General features: G+C 42.7%; 1 protein-coding gene and 1 long non-coding RNA gene across 13 annotated transcripts; one reads left to right on the forward strand and one right to left on the reverse strand.

The window, feature by feature from the left end:
• Positions 1,148 to 5,691, reverse strand: LOC110435363. Of its 7 annotated transcripts, none has more exons than XR_002453017.1 (8): positions 4,325 to 5,685; positions 3,340 to 3,389; positions 2,998 to 3,163; positions 2,883 to 2,912; positions 2,696 to 2,757; positions 1,955 to 2,047; positions 1,782 to 1,845; positions 1,148 to 1,444 (listed from the first exon to the last, which is right to left on the reverse strand). It is a non-coding gene; the product is annotated as an uncharacterized LOC110435363 (long non-coding RNA). The 7 variants fall into 7 exon arrangements; XR_002453016.1 differs by having other exon boundaries at positions 2,998 to 3,093; positions 4,325 to 5,684; XR_002453020.1 differs by having other exon boundaries at positions 2,998 to 4,483; positions 5,265 to 5,691.
• Positions 8,025 to 15,159, forward strand: LOC8083121 (acyl carrier protein 4, chloroplastic). 6 transcript variants are annotated; one of them, XM_021461299.1, is made up of 6 exons: positions 8,745 to 9,124; positions 9,727 to 11,658; positions 11,762 to 11,889; positions 12,426 to 12,860; positions 14,352 to 14,453; positions 14,566 to 15,159. In XM_021461299.1, the coding sequence occupies exons 4-6, from the start codon at positions 12,795 to 12,797 to the stop codon at positions 14,833 to 14,835; spliced, it is 438 nt and encodes a 145-aa protein (XP_021316974.1). In that variant the 5' UTR covers positions 8,745 to 9,124; positions 9,727 to 11,658; positions 11,762 to 11,889; positions 12,426 to 12,794; the 3' UTR covers positions 14,836 to 15,159. The 6 variants fall into 6 exon arrangements, 3 of the variants coding, with proteins under 3 accessions (XP_021316973.1, XP_021316974.1, XP_002449552.1); XM_002449507.2 differs by having other exon boundaries at positions 8,792 to 9,124; positions 14,358 to 14,453; XR_002453368.1 differs by lacking the exons at positions 14,352 to 14,453; positions 14,566 to 15,159 and having other exon boundaries at positions 8,025 to 9,124; positions 12,426 to 12,791.

Genomic DNA, 26,492 nt, shown 5'->3' on the forward strand with positions numbered 1-26,492 from the left:
TTGAAAATGCATTTCTGGGTTCCAAAACTTGTCAAGCAGTGCACCACAGGTCTATTACAGCCATGTATACATTTATTTGCTGATGTGGCATGCTTAAAAGGTCCTAATGGCAAGAGGGTGAATAGCCTATAAGAAATCTACAATAACACTTAAACAAACTTGTTAAATTGGCCTTGTTTACTTGCAAAATATTTTGCAAAATGTGAATAGTATCAATTTCGTTTGTATTTGACAAATATTGTCCAATCATGGACTAACTAGGCTCAAAAGATTCGTCTCGTCAATTCCGACCAAACTGTGTAATTAGTTTTTATTTTCATCTATATTTAATACTCCATGCATACGTCTAAAGATTCGATGTGACGGAGAATCTAAAAATTTTTACAAAATTTTTTGGGAACTAAACAAGGCCATTGGCAAAGCTAGTGTTACACTAGCCTACTAAAGAGCAAGCACCTACCAACAATTCTAATCAATTAAAAACACCAAGCACTCAAGAGCTAAGTCTCTACTCTCTAAACTAGTTGAGCTAGCCTAGAATAAGGCTTTGTTTAGTTTCCAGAAATTTTGCAAAATTTTTCAGATTCTCCGTCACATCAAATCTTTATACATATGCATAGAGTATTAAATATAGACGAAAATAAAAACTAATTGCACAGTTTGGTCGGAATTGACGAGACGAATCTTTTGAGCCTAGTTAGTCCATGATTAGACAATATTTGTCAAATACAAACGAAAGTGCTACAGTATGTATTTCCCAAAAATTTTTGGAACTAAACAAAGCCTAAAGAGCAACTAGAAAGCAACTACACAACTAGTTACACAACTAGTTACAGCAACCACAAGCTAGGTACACAAAATAATACCAGTGGTAGTAGTAATATACCGCATCGTAGAGGAATGATGCAAACAATCACAATATAAGTGAACTAGTAGGAATGGCGCGCCCCTGCGCGCCAATTGGGAAAGTACTACGGTAATCTGTGCAGAAAGAAAGTGGAGTGTTGCTGTGTTAATGCATACATGCGTTGGTGAAAGTACTACGGTAATCTGTGCAGAAAGAAAGTGGAGTGTTGCTGTGTTGATGCATACATGCGTTGGTGTACTTACAGATCGAGCAATTCATGTAAACCAGATGCAGGTGCTCTTGGCACGAATACTCTTGCACATATCAGTAAACAACGACCATGGCAAAGTGTGCCTATTTCTGTTAGGATACAGGTAAGCAATCCATATACATCCCAGTTACTGTATACAATAAGAGTTTGAACTGCTACTTTTCGTTGATGTGTAAAGTTCTAGCAGTTCTATATGAGGAAATAATAGAGGCAATATTCTACAAATATTAGTTCATAAATAGGTGATGCCAATTAAAAGCTATGAAGTTCTTGAGGCATGTCATTCTGCAAAAGAAGATGACCCACGTTTAAGATGGTGGCGCACCCTGCGATAGCAAAGAAGAAATTGTTCAAGGGATTTAGGAGTATTGTTGACAAGGCACATTTATGAGTTATTACGAAACAATATTATTAGGAGTTAAAAATATCTGAGGTTGTAAAAATAGTGTACACAAATTAGATTGAAGGTGAGTAACTAAAAATATAGCATATAAATAATATGTGTACATGAAGTGGAGCACTAAAATGGTAAATTCGAGTGTTTGATATATTGTCTACTCTAAAAATGCACATGTTGTGTAGGTTCCAAGCACACATATATGTATTTATACATGTATTTTTTGTTTATTTAGTAATGAAAGGACCCAGCTATATTTTTTGTACCTATTTTGTTTTCTTTGCTGAACCAGACCTCTGAGCTCCAGCCTCAGATCCATCGGTCTTGTGCCTAGTTATTATTGTTGTCAATAAATCAGGGTAGGATGTAAGTGTGTTTAGTTGTGATATGAGAAGATTTTGAAATGCACAACTTGGAGGAATGAAGTGACTTCGCTTACCTTTTAGCTTTTAGGTCTCGTGGCAGGTGAGGTGGAATAGTTTCATCATTCTCAGGGAGATCATCAGACTCAATTTTCATCAGAAATGGAACCCTACAATATAATATAAATTAGATAGGGGATGAAGAGCTTGGTAGCCAAGATATTCGTAGTTCATATCAATAGGTGAACCAAAATGAACCTGCACATAAAGATGAGAGCATATAGATTATTGTGAAAAACTTGATCTATGCCCATATTGATAGTTGATGTAGGATCTACTGGATGGATAGTATTTGTGGGGGTGTTGTTTCTACGGTTTTAGACACGAGAGGTGATGCTGGTTGGTACATAGATATGAACAGATCATTGTTGCCTTTTAGTGAGGACAATACGTATAGGTTTCGTTAAGACTGTCTATGGACATACTTTTGTAGAGAATCAGTGTCTGGTGTCTCAACAGGCTTTGCACTATCATTTTTGGTATTTGTGGTTGTTCTTGTATGTGTAAATTTGCATCAAGTTTTATTTGATATCTGAAAGGCTAGATGAGAATAAAGGAAAGGTTGATTAATGGCAGACTGTTTCTATATTGGCATCGGATGTAAACAACAATCAACAAGCGGATGGTTTTCCTTTGTCCATGGTGCTCCTACTGTGACTGATAAGCAAACAATATATGTTAGAAAATAAGAACGGATTAGAAAATGCACCATTGTTTAAATTAGATAGATGTTGATATAATTGCTAAAAGGAACAAACCTAGTAGATTCAGCTATTCTTGGCATGCCATCATTTCCAAGTCCTAGCGGAGGTGTTTGTTGCTAACACAGAAGGGGAGGAAATGTGAGAGGAGAATATGACTAAGCAAGTATACAAACAGGTATGAATATAGAATACAGTCTGTGACTCCACAATTATGGGAAGGTGGCCTAGAAAGTAAGCGTACATTTTTTCCTTTCCAAAAGCCGGCAACCATCTACATCAGACAAATGTAACTATTTTATAAGTGTGTCCATTGGAGCCTACATTGGAGCAGCAAAATGTGAGGCAAAACTTTATACCTTGCTGGAATGGTAACCGTCTAGAGAAAAGAGATTTTTTTTTAACCATCAAGGAAGACCAAATAACACTGTCTTTCCAGTGCAACAGAGCCAACACTGTCAATGTGGAAAACACATGGGATAGAATGATGATAACTGAAAAGAACTGCATCTCCATGACTGAGAGCTGAAAGAATGCAAGATATAGAATTGACAACTGTAGATGAGCCTTTGAAAAAATAGAATGGTGTTTTGACAAATCAACCACTATCATTATTCTCCAATCATATGAGTTAGCTCAGGTGGTCTTTTATGTAATCCATGACTTCTATTTCTTTCACTACAGGAAGCAAGGAAACTGACCCATTCTTTCTGCCTGTAAGCCGCCACTATCGCCTTGTCCTCCCGCGTGCCTACAAAATCACAGAAAGAAAGGCCCAGTTCTTCTTTCAAATCTCAGGTGAAGAGCCCTTTGGAAACAAAATGTCAATATTTGATTATGTCACCGTGAAATGGAAAAAATGTGAATAGTTTATTATATCACTGTGAAATGAACTTGAGGCCACTCGCAAAAAAAACGAGGACATCAACTCCATCTGCATTTGATAATGTCATAAATGCATACACGATTGTACACAATATGATACAACAAAGAGGATGGTTAATACATGCATGTATGGATTTATGTTGCCATTTCTGTTCATCTTTGTTGCTGCAAGCTTGTCGACCATTTCCTCAATATTTAATGCACGATAGATAACTGTGCATTCTAGCTGGTTAAACTAAGCAGATCATCACATCCAAGCACTGAATTTTCACATTAGCTTTAAACTTTTTCATTGAGACCATACCTATGTGAAAAGATATGACCATTGCACAGAGCAAAGAATGAAAGCAAATAATAATGCTCCCTTTACCACAACATCTAATCTTGTGAGATGTCCTGAGCCACAAAACTAAAATGGACAGCAAAAAACAAAATGTTGCACTCAGAAGTTTACTTAACCCGCTGAGAAATGGATTGATAGACATAATCTCTCTCTTTCATCTATGGAGGTACATTATCAATCTAAAACTATGGTGAACCATACTTTGGGATGTTCTTCACAGTATGTCTGTTACATACCAATCATTCAATGCATATCATGAGAATATGATTTTTCAGTTAAGCATAAAGAAATTTCTAGTAATATAAGGATGACTATAGAGAGCATATTTTTTGAGAATAGGGAACCTACAAGGCAGCTGAGCAACTAATGGAAAAAAATTTGGTTTCACAAGTTCACAAATCATTGTTCATATAAAGAACAGAGCATCACGAAGAACAAGGGACTTATAGATTACTCACAATGCTGCCATAAATAATTAGTACTCCTAGAAACAACCCCCAGCATGCAGTTGTATTGGCTGAAGAACTATTTTTTTTCTTTTTCACTTAATTGGAACTTTTTGAAGTGAGAACCACGAGATGAATCAGAACTAAATTGCAAGGACGCATCGTGGAAATCTGCAAAAGAATAATTTTGTAATTAGCATACAGGAACAGGTAATTAGGTAGTCATGAGCTATGAAAGATGCAACCAAGAATAGAGATTGCTTAGACAACAATAATAAATAAATCGACTCTTGCATAGTGCGCAAATTAACATGAAAATATGGCAGATGCAATCAAGAATGGAGATTGCTTAGACAACAATCATAAATAAACTAATCAAACAAAGAAATATTAAATATCCCTTAGAACTGCAGATTGGTGATGGCCTCTGTCACTACACCACAATGGTAGTCTCTTCAATTAAATTGGTCAATTGTATGAATAAGAAACAAATAACCAAAGATACGCATGAATTAATAAGTATGGACTACCAATTCCACCAAACCTGTAATAGAAAGTCAATGGAAATTAGAAACGACAAGGTACCAATGCACACGTCACACGAACTTTTGCAACGACCATGTTGGAAGAGAGAAAATTTGGTTAAAAGGATCAAATAGTCAGGGTTAATAAGAGCAGCACAGACACGCTGTACACAAGTGAACCTTGTCATGACCTTCCAATTCAACGGTAGAGGCAACAAGAGCTCCAGGAAAGTGGCCGCAGCAGAGCACCTGGGGTGGTCGGAGATGCGGAGCGGGTGGCATCTGCGGGGTATAGCACCGGTGTAGTAGGCGAACGCGAGGACACAACAGCTGATCGTCGTCCACAACGAAGGGGAGGGATCCTCCACGAGCGCTGGAAGAGGGAGATCGACCAGAAAGAGGTAAAGAGAAAGAGAGGGGTACCAAACCTATGAGGAGACGGCGCGAGGACCGTCGGGAGAAGGCCCCGCCGGGGGGCCGCCGCGCGTTGTGGCCAGCGGCAGGGCTCTCTCGCGCCACGCCGTGCCAGGAGCAGCCATCGCCGGAGCTTGCCGATGCGGCCGTGCGGCACACCGGCGGCACCGCCGCCCAGGCCGCGCGCAGCGCGTGGAGGTGGCCGCGACCGAGCTCGGCTGGTGTGCCACCACATGGAGGGAGAGGTAGAGAGGGAGAAGGAGAGGAAGGGGAAGGGGAAGCAGTGGCGTGGGCGGCGGCGGGGACGGAACGTAGCGCCACCGTTGGGGACGGAGGAGACGAGGGCAACCGGCGACGGGGAAAGACCGAGAGAGAGGACGGGGTCGCGTGCGTGTGTTTTTTCTTTTCTTTTTTCTTTTCTTTTTTTTAGGACTGCCCCGACCCAACTGTGTGCCGAGATGGAAAGCGTTGAGGTGGGCCCGCGAGATGACGTGGACGGTACGACGTTGCGGGAAGCAGCTTAGGATTGTTAAATACCAAATAATGCCAGTCACCTCGGAATCAATAATAACATAATGATTTTTTATCGAGGTTTATTTGCTTAAGCTAGTCGTCGTTGTGGTGATACACTTACCTGGAGGTTCACGAGCTAATTAGCATCACACGCCAAACTATCACTAGCATACCGTACAACCAACATAATATGAGGATCATAAACCACGAGCAATCTACTAGGGAACCTTTTGACTTTTTACGAGAAAAAGATCAAGAACCACTCACAATTGCTACTAGAAACTCTTGCACGCTTTGTGCGCCCTACCATCAGAAGATGATAAAGCACATGCCCAACAGCAATTTCAGGTCAGCAAAAAGAAAAGAGTACAGTTTGCCACTATAATATAGGGCATGACAGATTGAGTTATGAATTGTTTGTATCTTTATATGCCGCATAATTCCATTTGTTATACATGTACAGCTTGTATTTGTATGTTCATGTTCTTTAAGGTATAGGATACGACATATTATACACCGGCTTCACCCGACCACATATTACTTAGAAGTGTCTAGTCCATGCTGAGCTCTCTGCTATTAGCTCAAACAACGACACGTGCCTCGTACACCTCTTTTATTACCACCGTGTACACCGTGCATATGCGCACGCATCTAGCCCAACTTGAGTCAGAATATGCACAACAAAGAAACAAGAACCACGAATAAGTGGTTATGCATTGACTTATCAGGGTGAGAGAACTGTAAAGACTAAAGAGATCACAAAGCCTCATAGAGAAACAAGAATCATGAATCAGTGGTGATGGACTGACTTACTGGGGCGAGAACATAAAGAGATCACACAAAGCTTCATAGATTGGGTAGGATCATCCTCGTCAAAACCATTCTCCGTAGCAATAATTACCTAATTACATTTAGCAAACCTGGCCTTAATTAGAGTATTAAAAAAACAATGCATATACAAAAGTACTCGACAACGTGCAAGTCCAACTGGATCAACAAAATATATATGAAGATAATGAATGTCATCACTGTCGATATGCCTCAGTTTATAAATAAGAAAATAGACAATCATAAGAGCAAGTATTATGGTAGGCTGTAAGCCGGCTAAAAGCTGAGGTGGAGGAGAAAAGTGAGGAGAAAGAGGAGAAGCAGGCTGTAAGCTTACGGCCAGCTTAGGTACAGGAACCAAGAAACTCTGTGAGAGAGAAAAGTGGGTCATGTATTAATAATGAATAGCTAACTATTGTATGGGTGGGATAAAAGAAGGCTGTAAGAAACCTTACAGTCAACAAGTGGGCTATGTTATTAAACTTGCTCTAACAAGAATGGTAATCATCATTGCATTATACCTAATGCCTCGGATCAATAGGAGGAGAACATAGAGATCATCAAAGGAATAATAAATCATAGACTATGTATACAGAGATTATGTGAACAAACATATTTGTGAAATAAAATTATTGGCCATAGAAGAATTATAACTCTTTGTATCTTTGTGCTTGTAGCACCTAGTGGCATAGGAAGCATAGCTAAAACTGTAATTGCCAAAATAGATAAATTCCTAAATCTTTTCACGCAAATAAAAAAAAATAACAATGTGTCAGGGAGACGTCAATTCACCTAGCAGACATTGCGTCAATCTAATTAGGAATAGTTTGTACGTGGCCCTGTTTAGTTCCCTACGCACAAAATTTTCATCCGTTCCATCGAATCTTTGGACATATACATGAAACATTAAATGTAGATAAAAAATAAACTAATTACATATTTTGGTTGAAAATCGCGAGACGAATCTTTTAAACCTAGTTAGTCCATGATTAGCCTTAAGTGCTACAGTAATCCACATGTGCTAATGATAGATTAATTATGCTTAATAGATTTGTGTTACAGTTTTCAGACGAGCTACGTAATTTGTTTTTTTATTCAAAGTCAATGATTATGCTTAATAGATTAATTCACATAGTGCTGTAGATTTGGCATGGAGAAGGAAGACCATGAGAGAGACATGTGCAAAGGTATGTGTTCGATTGAATAGAATTCTCGGGTCCGAGGCCATGCTCCAACTAGCTAGATGCTCTTTTCTACCTTACGTCGCTGCCTGTGGGGTCGTATGGAAACAGGATCAAAGGGTCCACCCGCAAGTGACAGCACTCATGTTAGCCATGCTCGGACTCGGTCGCTCGAGGGTAGCCACGCGAGAGCCCTGCCACACGTCGACGTGCGAGGACGTCTGCAGCACCGTGAATCGCTCTGGTCCCAGCAATCCATAGTAGTCTCTAAGGAACCTGACGATCGGAGCTAAAGACAATTACCAACCTCCCCTTGACGATTCTCGCTGCACCAAAAGAGTCGGCAAACTTCAAAAATAATAAGCGAATTCTGCAGTGAAACACAGTCATCAAGTGCCTCTAGGTTCCATTTCCGTTCTTTATTTCGCTAGCTGTTCCTATTCCTTCGTCGCGGTTTGTTGGGTGGTGCCCGATGGACGTCGTGACGGGGGCGGTGAGCACGCTGCTGCCCATGATGGGGGACCTGCTGACGCAGGAGTACCAGCTGCAGGCGAGCGTCCGGGACGACATCGCGTTCCTCAAGGCGGAGCTGGAGAGCATGGAGGCCGCGCTCCTCCGGATCTCCGACTCCGAGGCGGCGCCGGCGGACCGGCACCGGCCGCCCGACGCGCAGGACAGGCTGTGGGCGCGGGAGGTCCGCGAGCTCTCCGGCGACGTGGAGGACTGCGTGGAGTCCTTCCTCGTGCGCCTGCACCACCACCACGCGCCGGCGACGGCGCCGCCCAGGAACCTGAGGGGCCTCATCGACAGAGGGCTCGGCCTGCTCAGGCAGTCAGGCGGGCCAAGATCCGCCGCGACATGGGCGCTGAGGTCAGGGACATCAAGCGACGCGTCGTGGAGGTCGCCGAGCGCCGCGTCAGGTACAAGGTTGACGGCGTCCCGGCGACGGCGAAGCCCGCGGGCCGTGGCCCGCCGGCGGCCGACGGTGGCCTTCGGCTGTCGGCTCTGTACGCCGCGGCGACGGAGCTTGTCGGTACCCAGGAGAGGAGCCGTGATTTGGTCCGGTTGCTGATGGCGGAGTGCGATGGGAAGTCGGATCGGCTGCTGAAGAAGACGGTCTCTGTCGTTGGGTTTGGAGGATTGGGCAAGACGACTCTCGCTAGGATTGTGTACGAGGAGCTGAAGGGGCAGTTTGATTGCGCGGCTTTTGTTTCAGTCTCTTACAATCCTGACATGGAGAAGGTGTTCAGGGACATGCTCTGCCAACTTGACAAGAACCGTAACACTGACATTGCAATGTGGGGCGAAGCTCAACTTATCGAACAACTAAGGGAATTCCTTCGAGACAAGAGGTGTGTAAATTGTATCGAACAACTAACGGAATTTCCCTTCAATTTATCGAACAACTAAGCACAATCAGTGTGTAATAGTCACAATTTATCGAACAACTAAGGGAATTTACCTTCATCTTCAGAAATGCTTGTTACACTTTGACATGTATTAATTCATCTTAGTTCCTGCTTGTAAATTGTATGATCCTCTTGAATCTGTTTTATGATAGATGCTTCGTACACTTTGACATGTATGTATTCCTCTCAGTTCCTGCTTGTAAATTGTATGATCCTCTTGAATCTGTTTTATGGTAGATGCTTGGTACACTTTGACATGTATGTATTCCTCTCAGTTCCTGCTTGTAAATTGTATTATCCTCTTGAATCTGTTTTAGATATTTAGTCTGCAAACCGGTAACAGAGTGTCTTTTATGACTATTACACACTGATTGTGCTTAAATTTGTTATTGCCTCATTACCTCCGTCTCTTTAAACAAATCAGATAGGTGTATAACCATGAAAGAGAGAAGGTCACTGGCAGCTGATTTTTTTTTTCATGTTAACAGAATAAATTTTATCATGAACTTTACTAATTAACATGGTTCTTTTGTGCAATCCAACAGCTACTTCATTGTCATTGATGACATATGGAGTTGTTCAGTATGGAACACAGTCAGGCATGCTTTTATTCAAAATCAATGTGGAAGTAGAATAATCATGACAACTCGCATCCTTGATGTTGCCAAGCAAGCCAATAGCATCTATGAACTAAGACCTCTTTCTCCTGCTGACTCAAGAAAGTTGTTCTACCAAAGAATATTTGGCACTCAAGACGGAGGTCCTCCTAGTCACTTAGCTGAAGTATCAGAGAATATTTTGAAAAAATGCGGCGGTGTACCTTTAGCTGTAATTACAATAGCCAGCCTATTAGCAACTAAAAGGAGAAAGGAAAACCCAGATAAGTACTGGTATCAAGTGTATCAATCCATGGGTTCTGGACTTGAAAGCACGGATGTGAAGGACATGCGAAGGATACTGTCTATCAGTTACTATGATCTGCCGCCACATTTGAAGACTTTCTTGTTGTATGTGACTTTGTATTCAGAGGATTATGGTATAATAATCGAAGAGGTGATATACAAATTGATAGGTGAAGGAATTATCCAGAAACAACATGGGCAAACTTTTTACGAAGCAGGTGAGGATTGCTTTGAAGACCTCATCAATAGAAGCATTATCCAACCAATGATTTTAACCATGGGAGTAAGGTATGGTCTTGTTGTGTGCATGACATGATGCTTGATCTAATTGCTTTCATATCGGAGGAGGAGAGTCTTTTATAAGCACTTGGTGGTTCCCAGACGATGTATGAGCCAACAAGAAAGATCCGCCGATTGTTCCTCCAAAACATGAAGGTCGAAGATGTCAAGAAGGTGGTAACCATGAACCTGTCCCGTTGGAGATCACTAACGGTGTCATCGGAAGCATTCACTCTGTTGCCTACCCTGTCCAGCTTTCCGATCATACGTGTGTTGAATTTATATGGCTGTACTCAGGTGGATAACAGTCACTGCAAGCACATCTGCAATTTGTGTCACCTGAGATATCTAAAGCTATCTTTGACATCCATCACTGAGATACCAAATGAGATTGGGAACCTACAGCTTCTCCAGTTCCTGGACTTGAATATGACCAACATAAAAGCGCTTCCACCAACATTTGTCCAGCTAAGAAAACTAGAGTTCTTGTGTGTCGACAATCGGACTAGACTACCAGAGTGCCTTGGGAACTTAATTTCTCTACAGAAGTTATCACCACGTATAACAATCAGTTCCCCAACAATGCTGTGTGAATTGAGCATGCTGACTGAGCTGAGGCGTTTGATGCTCCGCTTTGACGACTGGGACGACGAGAGCTATGAGGAAACTTTTGTGCAGTGTCTATCCAACCTGGTCAATCTTGAATCCCTGCAGATATTCGATTGCCACAACGGCCTTGGCTCCAATTCCAACATTGGCATGCTGTTAACAACAGGGCCTCAACAGCTTCGGTCCATGAACATAGGGCCTGGCACTGTACGTTGTGTGCCAAGATGGCTGCCATCGCTCTTTGCCCTTTCCGCCCTAGACATCACACTGCTGACACTACAAGAGGAGGACCTCCAGGTCCTTGGCAGCATACCATCACTTCGCAGCCTCTACATATGGGTGAAGGAGCACAGAAAAGACAGGTGCAAAAGGTTGGCCATCGGCAGTGACGACTGCCCATTCGGCTGCCTAACGAAGATAAGAATCGGGCCTGGCGCCATGGAGGTGCAGTTTGCGGCAGGAGCCATGCGGAAGCTCCGAACCGCTCGTTTGGACCTCCATGTCCGGCATACCCTGGATCAGTTTGGCGACTTCCACTGTGGCCTGGAGAGCCTCTCCTCGCTCGAGCGCGTCATCGTTCATATGAACTGCTACCGTGCTGAGCTTGAGGAGGTGGAGGCGGCGGAGGCTTCGATACGTAAAGCGCTGGACCTGAATCCCAACAGACCCTCATTTGAGTTGGAGAAGGTAGTATAATTCAGCATACCTTATATGTTTGGTTGCTCGTTTATTTATTTCATCTCGTTTATAATGCTTCTTACTTATTATCTGCGTAACTTGTCAACTGAAGCATGGTGGTTCATGGAGGTCTGGCTGATGTGGAATCTATAATGCGGATTTAAGCTGATATTATACTGTCATGGATCAAATGTGGAAACTGAAATGTGTCACTGTTGAGCCTCCTCCTTCATAGTACTGGTATGCTTTGCAGATTGCCTGCTGTTATAAGTAGTAAATAGCTTAAATAAAAGCAGCTACACTTGGTAGTCTGAGTTTTATTGTTCTGCTCCATCTTTGGAATTTACTACAAAAACAAGCTGAACTTTAACCATTAGCAACATTTGAGCTCATTCCAGTAAGGCCCTGTTTAGTTTGAAGAATAAAATTTTTTGTGTGTCACATCGAATATGTCGGAAAGATATCGGGAAGGGTTTTTAGAAACTAATAAAAAAATAAATTACATAGCTCGTCAGGAAACTGCAAGACAAATCTATTAAGTATAATTAATCTATCATTAGCACATTTGGGTTACTGTAGCACTTAAGGCTAATTATGGAGTAACTAGGTTTAAAAAATTTGTCTCGCGATTTTCAACTAAACTGTGTAATTAGTTTATTTTTTTATCTACATTTAATGTTCCATGCATGTGTCCAAAGATTCGATGGGATGGATGAAAATTTTTTCGATGAGTAACTAAACAGGGCCTAACTGAAACCAGAACTTGTGTTTCTTAGTTCAGATTCAGAATACAGGTAGAGGGTAAGACGAAGGAGCATATTCAGAATTCAAAGTGCTGTGCTGGGCCCAATTCCCTTTTCTGAAAACCACCAAAGGTTAGTAGCTCCTGGGCCCACATGCAGAGATAACAGGAGCCAGGAGCGTGAGAGTGTATGTAAGCCGGAGCGGGTGGCCAGAATCGCGCCACCTCGGAGCCCAGGATTTAATCTAATCCAAAACCCCTCCTCCGGTCTCACTGCCCTGCTCCATTCCATTTGCTGCTAGTTTCCTCTGCTTCTCCTCCGTTCGTTCATTCTTCCGTGCACTTCCAGTTCCAGCAACCCCATCATCTGCTGGCTGCTCTAACCAGCTGCAGAGCTGCTCCAATGGCCACCTTGTCCGCCATCTCCGCCAAGGCCGGCTACTGCAAGGCACCAACGCTGAGCTGGAAGGTAATTACTGAAATACTAGTGTTTACATATTTATTACATCACTTCTCAAGCTGTGTTTTGGTTGGTTGGTGGACATTATAAGCAGTTCGTCTGGTTCGTCGCAAAGTTTTTTACCGAACTTGAGTTTGTAGTTCGTGTGCCAGTGTATGAAATCATATATTCAGATAACTGAACTGCCAAGGCAATGTGTGGACGACACTGAAGCTAGCTAGCACTGTGGCAGGCGTGGGTTTCAGTACGTTTTCTGTAGGTTTTGCATGCGCCAGTAGAAGCGTAATCAGCGAGGCCAATGTCGATGGTTACATTTTACATGAAACAGGGGAGAGATTCAGAGTCATATACTGTAACATGTGTGTAAAGCAAGGGTGTAACGGAAAAGCACCACCAGCAACAAAAGCGTAGCTAGTAGGTAATCCGTGTAGATCCCGCGTTTTGTCGGCCACTCAACAGGATATTGAACGTTCCCGGTAGCAGCTATCCCCTTCTCCAGATCCTTGTCCTGAAGAGGTACAGGTCAGCTGGGGTGCAAATGGTACTAGTAATTGGTACATCCTCATTCCCTTTTTGAGGTGCAAGCATGCACCTACACAAAATAATATTGGGTACTAGTACTGTTTGGGTTCAGCATGCTCGTAGTTTGGATGAAACCTCGCTGTCCAACGCCGTACTTTCTGTTTGCACATTTTTTTTTTACTTTCCTGATTTCAGATCTACTAGTTGCATTGCATATATATATATACACCATTTTTTGTTATCGAAAATACTAATAGAAGAACGCGCACACTCACGCGGCTTGAGCCCGCACACCCGTCCAAGCCCCCGACACACCTTATCCCCTCCCCGCTCCGTGCTCTCTCCCTCGCTCGCTCTCTCTGTCTATCTATCTCTCTGTCTCTCACCAACTGTTGGTGACCGGAACGCTCCTCTCCCTCCCCCGTGCCCTGCCTTGCTCCATGCCTACGCCCACGGATCCACCCCAGGTAGGCCTACCCTACTCTTCCTCCTCTCCCCTCTCCTCCTCCAACTCCGATAAGAGGTTCCGACAAGCTCTCCCTTCTTCTCCCCTAACTCTGGTGGACTATAGAATCGCCGGCTAGGGAGAAGTAGGTAGGTCAAACGATGGGGATGGTCGATAGGCGGCTTAGGGGAGCTAGCGGCACTAGAGGTGGTCAGGCTAGGTGGGCGGAGGCTCGCCGGAGCTGGAGAAGATAATGGCTGTGGGGAGAGGGGAAGAGGGCGGCCGCCACGGGCGCTAGGGTTCGCCTGCGGTGGGGCGGTGGCTAGCGACGTGGGCGAGGGCGTTGGAGTCGGCGATTCCTAGATCTGTTTGTTTTGTTTTTTTTCCATTTTTGGCAACAAAAATAATTTCTTTTCTAAATTGGAGTGTGCAGTTGAAATGGTGGACTGCACGCGCAAGCTGTAGTAAAATCTTTTGGTTATTACACTCTAACTGAATGGCTGAATCTATTCTCTACCTCTTTTAACTGAAACTTGCAGGGAAGCAGAGTTTCAGCCCGGAATGTGGTCTCCATGGCGACCACCCGGAGAGGAGGCCTCGTCTCCCTAAGATCCCCTCGGTTTCGCGTCTACGCGGTAATTAACGTTTTATTTGAATCGATTTGCTGTGCCGCACGTCTTGACCTGCTGCAATCCAAGTCCAAGACAATATAATATATATGAACTGCATGTACTGTATGCATTGCAGGCAAAGGCGGAGACGGTGAGCAAGGTGATGGACATCGTGAAGCAGCAGCTGGCGCTGGCGGCGGACGTGGGGCTGACGGCGGAGTCCAAGTTCGCGGACCTGGGCGCCGACTCGCTGGACACGGTGGAGATCGTCATGGCGCTGGAGGAGGAGTTCAAGATCACCGTCGAGGAGGACAACGCCCAGAGCATCACCACCATCCAGGAGGCCGCCGACCTCATCGACAAGCTCGTCGACCAGAACCCAGCGGCGGCGGCGCCGCCGGCATGATGAGACGAGACAACATCGAAACCTCTATACATGAGCATTATTGGTTGATCGATCTCTAGCTAGAGACAATCTGGACGGATGGAAGAGCTGATCGTTGCCAGGATTTTTTTTGTTTCATCTGTATTCCAGCATTAGCTAGCGTCGTTGATGTTCGACGACAGACATTATAGCCAGCTCTCCTTTCAATTTCCGCAACTTTTTAGCTGTGTGTGGTGAGTGCGTGGGTTCTTTTTTGTTAGGAGAAGATGATTGATGAACATGTTATGCGCTAAAATGCTTCCAACTTTTTTCCCCAGCTAATTAACCGGAATTGGTCGACATGCACGAACGTGTTCATGTACTCCCATACTCCTGCTTCGCAGTAGTGACCTGTATGCTAACCTGTGTCAGGCTCCAATTATTGCCCTGTTTGTTTGGACACTGTTTTGATGATTTGTTGTAAGAAAAAGGCGATATAAACTGTGTCAGGCTGTCAGCTTTGTTTCTTAATGATTCAAGAATACCTTATTTTTGGCAGTGATGCATGCCCCTACGGGCTACGGTGAGCCAAATACGGAGCCGGATGCAACCCTTTTGGCCAGCATTGTGGCTTTTGAGGGGAGGTGCAGCGGAAAGCTCGGCCCAGTTCCTCTCGCAAGGAATTGGACACTGTAGCTGTTTTGGTTCCCCTGCTTGGATTGCCTTAATTTCTGTATTGGCAAGAAAAGACTTGTTGCCCTGAGAGAGTTGGCTCGCTTCATCTGGTAACCTTCTCGTGGAACGTGCCGTCGAGTCGAGGTGAGGCGAGGCGAGGCAAGGTGAGTGAACCAGGCAAGACTGATACGGTTCTGAAGTTGTAAAAATGTTAGTTTATATGGTTGGAGACCTCAAGGACTGACCACTATCACAAGATTTAATTTATATCCTATCATCACACCACTCAATCATTTGTGACTATACATATGATGTAGTCATTTTATGCTAATATGTACGAATCTTATAATCAATATTTTAACTCTAAATGATCTTAAATAGAAAAGTTTTCAACTACAAAGTTTTAGAGCTCATCAATCACTATAACTTTTGATAGAGTGTATCTCTATCCAAGTCATTTGAAAACTTCAAAATTCAAAAACTAATAACTTAATTTATATAGGGAACTATAAATGATCTCAAACAAATCTTTTTGCCAACTACAAAGTTTTACATCTCATCAAGCTATAGAATTTTAATATAAATTTTGTCTCCATCCGACTTTATTTTGAAAAAGGTTATGAATTTATTTGTATCGTAGCTATTTTTAAGGACACTTGACTTAGTCAACTATCCTTATAAATCGATTTCGGACAGTGGTCTTAAAAAATCGTCCCTAAAACTCACCTATTTTCATAGACGGTTGACATCAGCAACTTTACTCAGGGCCGATTTCTTTTAAGTCGATCATCACTGAAAATATTTCTATTTTTAGGGGCAATTTGTAACCTTAGGGGTGAAAGTGGTCGAAAGGTCCTAATATGGCTAGAGGGGGATGAGTAGCCTACTTTTAAAAAAAATCTACGAACTCACTAGAGCAAGAGGTTAGTAAATGACAAAGCGAAGCTTTTTGCTCTAGCTCTAATGGGGTGTTTGCAAGCCACCTATCCAACAATTCTAGTTGATATGATCACTAGGCACACAAGAGTTATGTCACTACAAGCTACACTAGTGAACTATGCCACACAAGGCAAGACTAGCAACTAAACTAATTATACTTTGGGGTAAGTAAATGGAGAGGAAGAGATATTTATACCGCCGTGTAGGGGATGAACCAATCACCAATATATGAACAATCAAGCACCGGGAGAATGCCAATCAAACACAATTGAGACATCAATTTTTCTCCTGAGGTTCACGTGCTTGCCGGTATGCTACGTCCCCGTTGTGTCGACCAATACTTGATGGTTCGGCGGCTAAGAGGTATAGCACAAACCTCGTCCTCACTAGGACACCGCAAGAACTTACCCACAAGTAAGGTAGCTCAATGACACGAGCAATCCACTAGAGTTACCTTTTGGCTCTCCGCCGGGGAAGGTACAAAACCTCTCACAATCACCGGGAGATGGCCACAAACAATCACCAACTCGTGCCAATGCTCCTCCGCTGCTCCAAGCCGTCTAGGTGGCGGCAACCACTAAGAGGAACAAGAAAACCGCAGCCAAATCGATCCCCAAGTTCCACTAGATGCAATCACTCAAGCAAATACACTTGGAATCACTCCCAATCTCACAAAGATGGTTAACTTATAAAGGAGATGAGTGGGAGATGTTTGCTTAGGGTCACAAGGATGTCAAGTAGTCAAGAATGCTAAGAGAGTAAGCCCCAAGTCGACCAACAACTTTTTATAAGCCCCTCAAACAAATAGAGCCGTTGGCTCTTTCACTAGACAGAAATCGGGGCCACAAGACGCGCAGCAGGTCAGCCACCGGAGGCTCGAACCCAACGTCCGGTGCTCCAGATGACAGCCACGTGTTAGCTTTTGAAACTCGCGCTCCGATCTTTAACGGACACTTTTAAACCACCGGACACGGTCAAGTGGGTACTGCAGAGAGGGTGTTTTTTGTGCGGGGTTACCGGACGCAGACCACCGGATGCTCTCCTGCATCCGATGTCGTTTGTCAGAAAACAGACGCTTGCGTACATGCTGACGTCATGCTTCACCAGACGCTGGAACAGTGTCCTGCCCGCGTCCGATGCTCACTCTACACCCGCGCTAGAAACTGATAGTACATCGGACGCTTGGGCCAGCGTCCGATGCTGCCAAAACCTGCGTCCGGTCCCGCGACTTCTCCAAATTTTTCACCGGCGCAATACAAAATATGCATTTTATTTTCTCAAAAGCGCCGAATCCCGCCTCTCAAGCTCGGCCGGAGGGAGAGAGGAACCCAAATCCCTCTCTACCCTTCAAACTCCACCTCCTTCTTAAAGTGTGCCAATACCACCATGTGTGTACGAACATGTGCAAGTGTGTTAGTATTTTCATAAACATTTTCTTTGAAGGAGTTAAGTTAGCTCACTAGGTTATAAATGCATGCATATGAACAAGGACACCTAGTGGCACTCGATAACCGCTTAGCCAAAGAATTCTCGTCTTTATAGTACGGCTATCTATCCTAAATGTGATCACACCCTCTATGGTGTCTTAATCACCAAAACTAAAACCCTAAGTAATACCTTTGTCTTGATCTCCATAGGGTTTTGTTTTTCTCTTTCTTCTTTTCCAAGTTGAGCACTTGATCATCTTGTGGTCATCACTATAATCACCATGATCATCTCTTGCTCCATCACTTGACATGTACCAACCTCACACACACTTAATATAGAGGTTAGTACTAGAGTTTCGTCAATTATCTAAAACCAAACTAGGGCTTTCAGTGATGTGGATAACTCACCGAATCCATAATTTTAGGATATGGAGAAGACTTTTTAATGTCCATGTGGATCTAGATAGTTCGAATTTGATTGTGTGCAAATGTGAAGTAGGATATGCAATAGACAAAATGCATCAAATGTGGATTGTCCACAGTGCAGATTATCTGATATTTAAAATAGGATATCCAATATTTTCTTTCGCTAGACTAAACCAAGAGGAATGAAGGATTTAGAAAAGACTCGTTAGTAGAAAATACTTATTTTGTATAGTTGTTTGACGTTCTAATTTTTGAATTGAGAATTTGCTAGATATTATTATTTATTGGTTAATAACTTATCATTTGTCAGTGAAGATACCATGTTAGTAGCTAACTGTGTCGGTGTAATAGCAAACAACATGGAATGCAACAAGATTATTATCCATTTCTTATTCTTGGTTCTTTACTAAGTCATTTCTTGATAAGCATAAAATTCTCTATGTGTACACATATTACTCGACTATTTGAATATGTCGCGGACCACTACATATTTATATCAGCCCTGACATTCAAAAAAAAATATGCATCCGCATCCACATCGTGTATTATCCACTGCATTTCGAATGTGACAAAGAAATGTGGATTAGGATACGGGGGCATTATTTGCTCCAATCTATTTTCATTCCCAGTAAGCCACAATGCTCATAGAGCTAGTTAAAAAAAGTTTGATGTGTAGAGCATCTTTGCAAAAACAAAAATAGAGAAAATTTTCTATTTGACACAAATAAACGTTGTGCTTTCTTATTTGACACTCACTCAAGATCTTTCTCATTTGTCCATTATCTCAATTTTTCTTTCCTATATGATATTTTTGTCATGTCCGTTGGACTTCATTTCAGTCTGTTCGCTTGGCTGATAAGTCACGGCTAAAAGTATTATTTTTTGTTGAGAGAAAAATACCGCTAAATCACTGACAGATTCAAGAATAGGCTGTCCATACGCTGTCGAACGCGTTTTTCTGGCCTCTACATGCTCAGCAGCTACTATCCTGGCCATCTAAACAACCTTGAGATATGTGCAGCAGGAGAGAAAGTGCAAAACACTAGAAAAAAAGCGCTAAACACAGGAGAGAGTGTGCTGCAGCACAAATCTTAAAGCACTTTTGGATGGTAGTAGATAAACACAACTGAACGGCCACATGCTAGGGTACATTATCGATGCACTGTCCATGCTTGTGCAGGGGTTCTCAGCCACCCAGTGCGAGGCCGGAGTGCGTGGTGTGGGAGCTCAGCCGTTCGGCGCGGAGCCAAAGTCGTCTGGCCCGGGGGCTCGGACGGCCAGGTGGGTGTCGGATCCTCCCTGCAAGGGGGCACAGGGATAGAGTAGTTCCAAATTTTTTTGGGAAACAGCCACTGTAGCACTTTTCGTTTGTATGTGACAAATATTGTTCAATTATAGACTTTTTAGACTTAAAAGATTCATCTCACAAATTAGAGATAAACTATGTAATTAGTTTTTATTTTCATCTATATTTAATGCTTTATGCATGTGTCCAAAGATTCGATGTAATAGGGAATCTTGAAAAATTTTGGGATTTGGGAAGGAACTAAACAAGGCCTTAGGCACATCTCATTGGACATCTCATGTTACATGTGAAACTTGGATATTTTTGGGCATCTCATGTTACTGCCTTTTTATGCATCAAATTGGTTCATATTAGAAGATGATGTTGATGCTTTTAATTAATGAGAACAAGCAAATAAAAAAGAGAAGGGTGAAGGGTTGAGATGGCGGACTAGAGGGGGGTGAATAGTCCTTTCTAAAACTTAACGCGCCGGCTAACCGAAACAAATGCGGAATTAAAACTATCGGTCTAGCCAAGACTATACCCCTCTATCTAAGTTCTCTAGCACCTTGAAAAGATCCTAAACAAGCAAACAAGGTGCTACCTTAGCAAGAGCTCACCTAACCAATTCTAGGAGCAAGGTCACACAAACCTATGCAACTAGTACTTTGCAAACCAGGGGAGCTCCTACACAAACTAGTGAGGCAAAGCGCACAAAGCCTAAGCTCACTAGCAAGCTCAATAACAAGGCAACTAATGCCAAATTAGAGAGCGCAACTTACTTAGCTACACAAACTAAGCAATGTGACTAACAAGGTTACACAAACCAAATTAGTCACGCAAGGGAACTACTTCTAGCTACACAAGCAAGAAGGTAACTAGCAAACTACACAAGCTAACTAATTACAAGAGCAACTACACAAGCACAAGTATATGAATGTAAACACAAGCTTGTGTTAGGGACATGCAAACCAACGGGAAGAACAATGTTGACACGATGATTTTCTCCCGAGGTTCACTTGGTTGCCACCAAGCTACGTCCCCGTTGAGACAAGCTCCATGGTTGCCGACGGTCCTCTTGCTAGTGGTGACCCGCAAGTCACACTCTCCCACGTGGAGTGCTTACCACAAGCTCTAGCACTTGACTCGGCCGGACCACTTGTCGCTCTTCACGTCTCGCTCAACTAGAGTTGCTCTTCGCGATCCCCGCGGGGTGAGCACCGTACCCCTCACAATCTCTTCTCCGGAGCACCGCACAATCTCCTTGCGTGCTTCGACGGAGTCACAAGCCACCAAGCCGTCTAGGAGGTAGCAACCTCCAAGAGTAATAAGCACCACCGGCTTGCAACACGAACACCTAGTGCCACTCTATGCAATCTCTCAATGCAACGCACTAGAATCGCTCACTCACACAATCGGATGATCACTATCAAGCATATGTGAGTTTGAGGCTTTACTAGCACTCCCTAAGCATGGACACTAAGTCCCAAGGGTGCTCAACGCTAGCCAAGGCCGGCCACCACTTCTATTTATAGCCCCAAGGGCTAAACTAGCCGTTGCCCCTTCACTGGGCAAAACACGTGGGCACCGGACGCTCACAGGGAGCCACCGGATGCTCAACCCCCAGCGTCCGGTGCTCAGTAGACCGCCACGTGTCACTAGCCGTTTGAACTCGGCCGTTGCCGCCAACGGCTACTGCGCACGCTCGTGCCTGACACAGCACCACCGGACGCTCAACTAGACCACACCGGACGCGTCCGGTGCTCACCGGACTCGTGCGCAGAGAGCTCCGTAAACTCGCAGGGTCACCGGATGCAAGCCACCGAACGCACCCTAAGCGTCCGGTGCTCACCGGACTCATGCGCAGAGAGGGCCGCCAAACTGCCCGCACACCGGACGCTGAGCACCGGACTCTCTCCGGTGCGTCCGGTGCACTCTGCTGCACCCGACAGCACATCGGATGCTAAAGGCCAGCGTTCGGTGAGTGTTTCTTAGAGAGAAACACTCCCGTGACTTCTCCAAACTTCCCACCGGCGCAATAGAAAATATATACTTAATTTTTTTAAAAGCGCCGAATCCCGCCTCGCAAGCTCGGCGGGAGGGAGAGAGGAACCCACACTCCTCTCAACCCTAAGAACTCCACCTCCTTTGAAAAGTGTGCCAACGCCACCAAGTGTACACCACCTATGTGCAAGTGTGTTAGCATTTTCACAAACATTTTCCCAAAGGAGTTAGCCTCTCAAACTTGCCACGCCACTCGATCCTAACACGTATGCAAAGTTAGATCGCTCAAGTGGCACTAGATGACCGATATGCAAACAAGTTTGCCCCTCTTGATAGTACGGCCATCTATCCTAAATCCGGTCATAAACTTCTCTACACACCTATGACCGGTGAAATGGAAATGCCCTAGGTTATACCTTTGCCTTGTCCATTCCATCTCCTCCAATGTTGATGCAACACATGCACCAACCAATCACCAAATGATATGATCCACTTCATATCATCATGTGACCATATTGGTTCATCGATCTTAACCTCACTTGCTCTTCACCGTTGCCTCGGTCCATCGGCGCCAAGTCTTGCTCAAGCTTCACCGTCACACGCGGTCCCTCGCTTCAAAGCCTCCAACTTGCCCTTCACTCTTGCAACTGGTCCGTCAAGCCAAGCCTCATCTTGATCTTCTCCACCTTGGTCACATGACTCCATGTCATGTCTCATATGCAATAAGCTCCTCCATCATCACATCATTACCTGTGGACTAATCTCCTGTGTATCTCACATAAACACTATTAGTCCACCTAAGTTGTCACTCAATTACCAAAACCAAACAAGGACCTTTCAAAGGGTTCATTTTTTTTAAAAAAATGCCACGAAAGACAGCCCCAACCAACATATGGGGGAGACAATGTGCAATAACCATCTTGTGAGTGCAACGTCATGACCAAAAAAACCAAGTAGGGGCAAAATAGTCTTTTTATATGGGATTTAACACCATCACACTAGGTACTGATAAAAATGTCATATAGAATTGAAAAATTAAGAGAGTGAACAAGTAAGAAAGATTTTTAGTCTAGGTGTCAAATAAAAGAGCATAATTTTTTTCAGGCCTTGTTTAGTTCACTCCAAAAACCAAAAAGTTTTCAAGATTCCCCGTCACATCGAATCTTGCGGCACATGTATGAAGTATTAAATATAGACAAAAAAAACTAATTACACAGTTTAGCTGTAAATCACGAGACGAATTTTCTGATCCTAGTTAGTCCATGATTGGATAATATTTGTCACAAACAAACGAAAGTGCTACGGTACCGAAATCCGAAATCTTTTCGGAACTAAACAAGGCCTCAGTGTCAAATAGAAAAATTTCTAAAAAAATAGAAGACGCCTATAAAAATAGTTTGGACCAGTGACCTATGATTTTCATTCATGCTTCGATAGAAGTTATTTATAGCAAGTTTGGCCGCATCTTGTTTCGAAACATCAAGTATTTGTGAACCCTAGAGTAGTTGCATCCCGACCATCAAATAACTTTTTTTTCTTGGAATAACGAAGAACTAGGTAGTGTGCCCGTGCGTTGCTACGGGATAAATAAACTCTTTTATTAAAGAAACAAAAGTCGCACCATAAGATAACAATATTGTGAAATTAAATACTGACAAAGTGACATTTAATCCAAAAACCAAAGTTGATGAAATTAACATAGTCATGGAGAGCACAACGTCACAGGCTCACTAAGTATAAAACTTTCCGTACGTTGTAACAAGAACAAATAATACCATGAAATTTTTAATTTGGACATTTACACTGTTAGTAAAAAATAATTTTTGAATGTGATGAGACTACCATTCTACTCTTGCTGCAGTCTACTATGTTTTGTCAACACTTTGTCCACTGTTTCTTCAACATCAGCATTGCACAGGACACAAGAATATGAAGGCAGATACATATTCTTCCTATTAAGCATGTTTCTAGTGTTGAGCTGATCCAACACAAACAGCCAAAAAAAAGATTGTGTTTCCTCGGCACCCACTTTTCCATAACCATGAGAACTGCTGCACCTTGATGGACTGTCCCAATAAAGATTTGTATTTTGTTTACATGTGAAAGAAATTCCCCACATATAGCTCCATTGATCCATCTGCTGATCAGTCATTGACAAAGTTAAAAGCTTTTCCTCTAGAAGAATAAGCTGCTGGGGGTAATCATAGAGAGGGTCAGAAAAAAATCCTGCTCCACATTTCTCTATATAAAAGCAGACACAAAAATTATGGGGTCTCTAGCAAATGAGTATATTGCATAAATTCAAGTTAAGCAACCCGAAATTCCACACGTCTTCCTTGGGCTCTTATTATTCCTTCTCTAAGCTCATAAGCATGCTGCAGGAGGTGATTGCCTTATAGATGCATTAATAAATAATAACTCACCTTAACAGGTCAAGTTTCATTTATAGATATCAAATAGAGTTCTAGTATAGAAACATATTTAAATCTAAACAATAAAAAGACTAACTCTACACTGGAATTAGAACTATTACATGCATGATTAAAATGACATACATGTTAACCTCAATCAGTCGGAAGCTACTATCAGCTCCGGTAATGCATAACCTAAGTGGCTCATCCTTCCTTGTTCGGGTTGACAACCAATCAAGCTCCAAGACAAGGGTACCAGGAGATTGCGGTTGAAGAAGGGCATTTGCCAAGGGGTCTGGACTATCCTAAAACATAGTTCCTGAAGTCAGTACCATATGAGACAGTTGCATATTCCTGCTGAAACATAAAAGGACAGCAATATTGGAAACAAACAACAAATCATGCATGAATTACATTGAGGAATAAGGATGTACAAAGAATGCAACCAAGCATCATCTGATAAAACAATATTAGGGCAGTCCTACACAATCTTTTTTTTTAATCAAATGACAAGTGGTTGCTATATATCAATATCGAAAATACATGCAACAGGGTGATCGATATAACATCATTTAGAAACAAACATTGAAATCCACTAACGCAAAACCATACTCCATGGGTATTATGTATGAGATCTAGAAGAACTGAAGATAATACTTACCAGGTCAAATATTGAAAATGTATTATCATAGAAAAGCACAGTGATGCGCCCTCTGCTTCGATCACCATGAACAACAGGAGAAACTTTATCCTCCTGATGCCTTCCCTGTGAGTGCTAAAAGAAGAAGAAAGGCCTGTTGTAACATCCCACCATCTAATGTTGCCTGATCGATCCCCCATTACCTATAAGATAATAGCATCTCATCAGAGTTTCCCAAGATAACATGCCTTGCAGATAAAAAAATATTGGAAATGGAAGTATGGACCTTATAAAAGAAACACAATGCTAGGCGATAAGCCATAGCAGTAACCAAACCATCTGAAGATGCAAATGATGATGAGGGCCACTTTGGCCTGCAAAACAGAAATGAAGGCCATGTGCATCACAATATGGTGATGATAATGTATAAAGCAGAAAGTCTAAATGCTTCATTTCTAGTCTTGCTACGTTAAATTTCACAGTTACACTCAGTCTCAAGTCCGAAATCATAAATTGTATATAATCATTAGCTTTTTAGTTACTGTCATTCCTCAAATACCAAAGCTAATCATGTTCTCTTACGTCTCATTCTAAATGCGCCAAGCATAGGCATCATTTGGGCAAGTACCAGCACATTGCACGATTTTATCACTTGTAAATTGTAATCAATGTACACACAAAAATCAAATGCCACGTTTCTGTTTCCTGCATTAAAAGTGGAAAAACAGAAAAGAAAAAAAGATCATTTTATGGTTGCCAATTTAACGGCTAGAGATAGCTGCAGGCATATCATTTTTTTTCCAAATACATAAGAGATGTGTACTGTTCTGAGCCTGGTAATACATACTATGTTTACTGTTCTGAGCCTGGTAATACATATCATATTTTTTGGTCTATCGAAAAGAGTGATGTACCAATGCTAATGCTCTAGTGGAACAAAGTTGATGACTATATAAATCAGATGGTGCATATCTAATGACACATGCTGGAGAAAATGGATGTTGTATGTCTTCTGATTTAAGCTGCATTTGATTCTACTTTAATTGCTGAAAGCTACAAGGTCAGAAACTGGAGTACCTAAAATCTCGTATTCGCCGCCCGTGCACTTCAAACACACCAAGAGCACCATTGACTAATGCAAAAGTAAAACTTTCACATGTTTCATCAGAGTTTTCTGCACCAGAAGCCTCTGCAGACACAAATAGATCATGTCATCTAACAGTATAGTCGGTGAATGTTTGGTCAAAAAGATCCTGATAAGAGCTGAAGAATTTATCTTTAATAATAAACTGATTAAGAAGGCAATCTATCCAGTCTATATAGTTTTGCTAGTGAATGAAAATTACACCTGCTGATTGCTCCTTGGAGGTTGAAGACTGCTTAGATGATGCATTTTGACCTGGCCGAGGTGCAGCTGGCCGTCCACTCTAATACTGTAAAAGGAAGCGCCAAGGACCTAAGCTACAAGTGCAGAACAATCATGAATACCATACTTCTTTCGCTAAAGGAAAGAACTGATTTGAATGTATATAATATAAAACAACAAAAGGGAGGCCATTTTAAGAAGAGTAACTAATAACTGTAACTCCAGCCTTCTTTCTGGCAGACAGTAGCTGAACTTACATTTCGGACTACACTAACTTTTGATTCCCATTATCATCTTGAAGAACAGTGTTTAGCACAAACCAATTGCTCATTGCAACAGTCAACTTGGTAACATAAGGCTTTGCTTTTTCTTAGAAGAACCAAGTTTAAAAAAATCATCTCAATTGTCAACAGTCATTTCTTTCCATAATTGCATAAATACAGCCATACAGGCAAAGGAAGTAGTACCATCATGGAGTTCTTTGTCATGGCCCACACTTCAACAGGAGCATCGCGAAACAGAATTA

The sequence above is a fragment of the Sorghum bicolor genome, chromosome 5 (assembly GCF_000003195.3).
Source record: "Sorghum bicolor cultivar BTx623 chromosome 5, Sorghum_bicolor_NCBIv3, whole genome shotgun sequence".
Classification (NCBI taxonomy): Eukaryota; Viridiplantae; Streptophyta; class Magnoliopsida; order Poales; family Poaceae; genus Sorghum; species Sorghum bicolor.